Source organism: Octopus bimaculoides, chromosome 4 (assembly GCF_001194135.2).
Source record: "Octopus bimaculoides isolate UCB-OBI-ISO-001 chromosome 4, ASM119413v2, whole genome shotgun sequence".
NCBI lineage: Eukaryota > Metazoa > Mollusca > Cephalopoda > Octopoda > Octopodidae > Octopus > Octopus bimaculoides.
The window spans coordinates 96044870-96051948 of record NC_068984.1 but is presented as its reverse complement, the minus strand read 5'-3'; the positions used below and the strand labels follow the sequence as shown (position 1 = coordinate 96051948).

Below are 7079 nucleotides of genomic sequence, written 5' to 3'. Positions count from 1 at the left end.
GCGCTCTCATTGATCGCTAGTAGTAGTAAACACATTTGACCTCTGCTGACCTCAAGAGTGTGAGGCCTCTTTTGTCTCCTTATCGCACAGGAATGCCCACTGCTGGTCTCCTTACCATCTGCCGAATGTATTTACAGACCTGTAGAATTTGGTCTATTCACCAAGCTGCTTCTTTTTCTCCTATTCTCAAGACGGTTACAAAACTAGTGATTGTGGGAGCACTTGAAATGACCAGTAAAGGAACTAAAAATTAGTTGAGAATGACCCCTGTATTACCATTCATGCAGGGAGCGCAAAAGATAGTGCAAACGTAAACAGATTGTATATGAAAGGAAAGAATGGTGGCAGAGGATTGATTAGTATAGATCATTGTATAAGGAGTGAAAGGAGAACGCTTGCCGAGTATTTGATAAATAGTGATGAAGATCTGCTGCAATATGCTGCGAACAATATGGGTGTAAATGCAGTTCGAGAAGAAAAGATTCTTCAAAAATAACCTGAAGCAATTCTTCCGAACGTTAGGAGACAATGGGGAAAATGTTGCTCCTGGTGCAAATCAAGCCAAGGAGTTCTGGAGCCGTTTATGGGCAAACAATGTGGTGCATAAAAGGGATGCAATGTGGACAGGAACGATCAAGACAAATTTACAAGGAGGAAAGAAACAAAGGAATATTGTCATAAGTACGGGTGACGTGAAAGAACAAGTGGGTAAAGTGCCTAACTGGAAAACCCTCGGACTAGATGGGATTCATGGCTTCTAGCTGAAGAGATGCCACACGGTGCATGAAAGACTAGCAGCCCAATTGAATGAATGTGTCCCCGCTTGGATGGTAACTAGGAGGACAACACTTGTAATGAAAGAGAAGAAAGGGAAATATTGTGGGAACCTACCGTCCCATAGCATGCCTAAATATAATATGGAAGATACTCACTGGAGTATGTGCGGAAAAGACATACACTTTCCTGGCACAGGAAGAAATACTACCAAGGAAACAAAAAGGATGCAGGAAGAGTTCTCAGGCTACCAAGGATCACCTGGTCATCAATAAAACAGTTTTGAGGTATTGTAAAAAAACATCATACAAACATGTCTCTGGCTTGGCTTGGCTTTAAGAAGGCATATAATATGATGCCTCATTCTTGGATCGTTTAATACCTGCAGATGTTTGGTGTTGCTGACATCAAAAATTTTCTGATGCATAGCATGAAAGAGTGGAAAACCAAATTGTACTCAAGTAATGTATTCCTTGGAGAAATTAATATTAAAAGGGGAATCTTCCAAAGTAACTAGTTTTCTTCGTTACGTTTTGTAATTGCACTAATACCCATAAAAATGACACTTGGGAAAGTTAAGATGGATTACCGATGTGGGAAGAAAGGCCCATCACTGACCCATCTTCTGTTTATGGATGATCTGAAATTGTTTGGGAAATCTGAAAAACAGATTCCTTAACCAAAACAGTCTAGAAGTGTGGTAGGAACATCGGTATGGAATTTGGGATTACCAAATGCTCAGTACTTAATATGAAAAGAGGGAAGAAAGTATCCTGCAGAGGATTGCGGTTATCATCAGGAGAGACAATGGGTGAATCCGACGGTAGTGGGTAGAGATATTTAGAGATTTTTGGAGCTGGATGACATTCTACACAGAGAAATGAAAGTCAAGGTCAGCGAGGCGTGTCAAAAAAGGGTGAAGATGGTATTGAAATTCAAACTGAATGCCAAAATTTTGATTACTGCAATGAAATACCTGAGCAGTTGCGGTGGTCAGATATAGTGCATCCATCTTCAAATGGACAAAGGAGGAAATATCAACACTGGATAGAAGGACGTGAAAGTTGTTGACGCTGCATGGGGTGCTACACCCTAAAGCAAACGTAAACAGACTGTATATGAAAAGAAAGAATGATGGCAGAGGACTAATTAGTATAGACCATTGTATAAGAAGTGGAAGGAGAACGCTTGCTGAGTATTTGATAAATAGTGATGAAGACTTGCTGCAATATGCCGCGAAAGATATGGGTGTAAATGCAGATGAAATGATGGTCAAGGAAGAGTTTAACTAAAGAGATGAAGAGAAGAGAAAAGAAGACCGTCTTGAAATGAGAATGCATGGACAGTTTGAAAGGAATGCACTAGACGTTAAGGAAAATACAGCATCGTGGGCATGGCTTGAGCGAGATGATTTGAAGCGTATCACCGAAAGCCTGATCATTACAAGACTAGGCTCTCGCTATCAATTCAGTGTAATATAACATCTATAACACTTCTGACACCCAGAAATGCAGATTCTGTGGAAAGAGTATGGAATGTGTGACCCACTTGGAAAGTCGATGTGAAAGCCTTGCACAAAAGGAATACAAGCGCCGCCACGATAAAGTGCGTGTGTATCTTCATTGGCTCTTATGCCGTAAATACCAATACCATGACAGAGTTGGGACCTATATACACTGAAAGTTATGCCAACACTATGGAATAACATGAGGAAAAGGTGGTATAGACACACCCTAGAATAGATCTCAGAAAATGAGAAAGTAATCATACTCTGAGATATGCCAATACACACAAATAGAAAAATCAAGGTTAATAGGCCGAATATAGTTGTCAGAAATCACCAAGGAAAAAAATGCCTTTTAATCGATGTATCAGTACCAACAGATGACAATGTATCTCTAAAAGAAACGGGGAAATGCTCAAAATACGAAGATCTGGAAATAGAGATAACTCGAATGTGGAGCCTAAAAACAGAAACAGTTCCTGTGAGAGTAGGTGAATTAGGTATGATAAAAAACAACATTCAGACAAATACATAACCAAAACACCAGGACTTAAAGATGTATATAACATACAGAAAATAACAGTACTAGACACCACGCACATCCCACGCAAACACTTTCAGTACAGTGAAAATAAGAGCACCATAACAAAATACGGTACATACCCAAGGCACACAAAGCTGCGTTCGGTAGTGCAGTGAAAGCACGTGATAAAAATAAGATTACTGAATTATAATAATAATAATAATAATAATAATAATAATAATAATAATAATAATAATAATAATAATATAATTTCAGTTAATGATGTTGATATTACAGATCTCAACCACCTGTAGTATGCATCAACGATTCTATGTAGCGCAACTCGATGACACATTACAAAACAGTGAGTTCCAGTTGATATAGAACTACCAAATGCACGTGATACTCTATCATTCAGCAACAGTTATAAAATATAAAGAAAATGCTTCCTTACTTGAATCTTGTCATCACTGCCGTAGATTGGCGTTGTTCTCTGTTGTGACATCACTAATACATCTTCACTGGCGGCATCCATTCCACTTCCAGAATAATTCATACCAGAAACTGTTGAATCCACAATTTCACCCTCAGTTGTATCTTTTTCGTCACCTCGATTCTGGTTCTGATTGTTTGAATGATGTCTTTTCGACGAATGTAAGTCGTTCTTTGCTATATAAGAAAATAAAATGGATGTCTTTTTTCATTTGAGGTCTTAAAGGCCGTTTCACATAATGAAACAATCACGATTGTTCATTGCTATTCAAGGCAGACTGATTCTGTAGCACAAAATAGTTTATTTCCCACGTATGTACATGACATAGGCGCAAACAGAAATTCCCAATGCATATCCATATTCATATATAGGTATGTATGTATGTGTGTACGTTTAGTAGTTAGCGTTACAAAAGGCATCCAGTAGTAGAAACCGAAGCAAACATATATATATATTGATAGAAAAGACAACAAAAGAAAGAAAGAGACCTCGATATTATGTAAATAGAGGAATTTATCTGTAAATAATATGAGACAATTATTCGGTAGCCATGATAAAACTTCGAGTTTCGGATGCCGGGGCGGAAACCCACGCCGCCATCTCTTCAGTTACCTGGCCATTGAAAAATGCTATGAAAATGACCGTTAAACAACGGGAAATTACTGTGTGGTTGACCGTTATTAAGACAAAAGAGGTATTAGAATTACCGCTAAGTGAGGGGAGGGAGTAAAAATGTCTATAGTATTCGCGTAAGCGCACCAGTCCATGCATACACATGCGCGCCCGCACACCCACGTGGGTTTCCGCCCCAACATCCGAAACTCGGAGTTTTATCATGGCTACCGAATAATTGTCACATATTTGTCAAATAGAATTTTGTGAATACACATTCACAAAATTCTATTTGACAAGTTCGAGAAACGAACAATAGCGCTAATAATAATAGATTTTTTTCCAAAATTCTGACGACTTTTTTTCTCAATATGTGTGTGTGTGTGTGTGTGTGTGTGTGTGTGTGTGTGTGTGTGTGTAAAGAGAGAGAGAGAGGGGGTATATGAGGGGGTTTTCATCAGGATAACTTAAACTAACAGGTATGCGTTCTGAATGCTCAATAGGTGTGCCACCAAAATTCCAGTTTGAACAGCAGTTGAAGTTGTGGTTATGTGATTGTCTTGTTCAAAATGGCTAGAAGCGGCTTTCCTTTTTATCCCTCAAATTTTAAATCTTTTCTTTACTTGCTGACATCTATTTCTAGCTTTCCCTACGTATCCACCCCAGCATGACTTGACCACCCTTGTCTATTACACTTGTCTACTTGTCTATTATCTTTCTTGTATCCACTTTATTACTTACTACAAAAACCTAGAAATACTAGGCTTTTCGAAGAGCAAAAGAAACTGACACGGATTCTCCAAATCCAATTTATTTATGGCACAGTGAAGATTTGTAAGACATTCCAAAATTCTCCTTCTGAGATTCTTTTGGTGAATACTTAGTAGCAGAGTATTCCACGGACATGTAATTCTCGGATACTATCTACGTGTCACTAGTATAAGAATGGATCTTTGAACTAGAGGTATCCTGCAATCAGCTTCTGTCTACTCAGATTCACTCAAATGACTTAAATTTATCTCACATGAATATGTGCGTGGTGTGTGTGTGTGTGTGTGTGTGTGTGTGTGCCCGCGCGTGCGTATGCTTAAGTATATATATTTCTTTATTGCCCACAGAGGACTAAACACAGAAGGAACAAACAAGGACAGAGAAAGGGATTAAGTCGATCACATCGACCCCAGTGCGTAACTTATTTAATCGACCCCGAAAGGATGAAAGGCGAAGTTGACGTCGGCGGAATTTGAACTCAGAACGTAATGGCAGACGAAATACCGCTAAGCAGTTCGCACGGCGTGCTAACGATTCCGCCAGCTCGCCGCCTTAAGTATATAAACAATATATAGTGGTTAAACAATATTCTTAAAGTTAATATTTATTCGTTCGCGAATTCAACTCTCCTTAATTCAATCCAAAACCAATTAAATGCAGTCAAGTTCATTAAAAAGAACCAATGCTCAATTACATTTTGAGATATATTTATGAAATATTGGTTCAGTAGGAAGTTACGATAAAATATGTGCATTCAAAAATGATTGAATGATGTCTGAGTGCAACTTCTAAGCACCATTTTCCATTTTAAATATTTTTGTAAAATTTCATCTTTAGTGAAAGGGCTCAATGAGAGAAATCTAATTTTGAAAACCACTCTAGCAAGATTCGAAACGGCATCGACAAATTGTCAAATTAAAATCACGGCTTAGTAACAGCTTTTTCATATGGTCGACCGAGTTATTGATCAATCAGCATCGGGACATCATGTGATGCATCTTTGTAGAAGTTGCTAGAACGTCCCTTTACAAAGCTTATAAATAGGCACATTTCGAGTATCAAGGGTGATCACTTACAAAATGAGTCGTTAAAGAAATTGATTTAGAAACGACTATGAGAGTCTACATGTGTACATACAGCCTCTGAAAGTCCTTCCATTGCTTAATTTTATTGTAATTAACTTTTATCATTCTTATCATTAACATTTTTTTCTCATCTATAACAATTTTTTCTCATATTCTGTGATCTTATATTTGTAGCTTTATTTTTTTATAATTCATCTTATAATTTATCTTTCTCTCATTTTCATCTTCATTGCTTGTTTTTGCCATATCATCATTAATAATTTTCTAGTTTGTTTTATGTTTAAGCAAACAGGTTCAAACTAGTAATCCTTACTTCATGTGCATTTGATTATTTTTACTTTGCTATCTCGTGCATTACTTTTACTCTCCTATCAGTTTTATTTGAATCAATTTTTACTGGAATATGAATTTTCATTGTGATAAAACTTTATATGCATATTTATTGAATAATATCTATAATAAATTTATTAATAAATTTACTAATTTTTAATAACTAAGACTGTGTTGCCTGTAAAATAAGTGGACTACCAGGAAAATACATGTGCAGAGATAATTGAACTTAGAAAAGTCAGGGGCAGAAAGTGGCAGCTTAATAATATAATTGAAGTTGAGGTATTTTAAGAAAAGAATGCATTAAACATATTACAGTATGCATTAGAAAATCTATGTTAAAAATAACTTAATAGCTTTAAGTTTTATTAGCAAGATTATTAGACTTTCTCAAATACTTTTCTATCAATACATAATATACATAACTGATAGACTATATTTTTTTAAAATATTTAATGATGTTTTTATTCATATTTCGGCTTCATTGCAATATTTTTAAGCTTCCACTTCTTGTCTAGCACGCCTGCACTCGCATTTTCCTGGTGATATATGTTTTACTGTGAACATATGTTTTTTTTTTTTTAATAATAGATAGGTATGTAAGTAGATAGATAGATAGATAGATGTTAGTGGGACAGAGGTACGTGCAGAAAAAGTGTACATCAAAAGACAAAATGTATTGAGTACACGAATGATCGAAACATTTCTCACCTTTATTTTGTTGATTTTCTCTCAGAATGTCTTTTAGCTGTGGTACCTTATTGTTAGAAGTATCATTGTTCTTCATGAGCTGTTGTGTTATTTGGCGGGTGAGGCTAAAGGTGAACTTGGCTTGAAGGCTGGAAAATGGGTTTGCATTGTAGACACTCAATGATGAACAGTAAGAGTGTTGTAAACAGAAGACATGCCTCGCAGTCAACACACACGCGCGCGCGTACGCACGCACAGATATATATATATATATATATATATATATATATATATATA

At 36.6% G+C, this 7079-nt stretch overlaps 1 protein-coding gene across 1 annotated transcript in view; it reads right to left on the bottom strand.

The window, feature by feature from the left end:
- LOC106871658 (cytosolic carboxypeptidase 2) overlaps positions 1-7079 on the bottom strand; it is a 229443-nt gene that overhangs the window by 56890 nt on the left and 165474 nt on the right. Inside the window, exons 13-14 of the mRNA XM_052967648.1 lie at positions 6804-6931; positions 3256-3470 (exon numbers count right to left, since the gene is read on the bottom strand). Of these exons, the coding sequence (XP_052823608.1) occupies positions 3256-3470; positions 6804-6931 (343 nt within the window). The remainder of the gene's footprint in view (positions 1-3255; positions 3471-6803; positions 6932-7079) is intronic.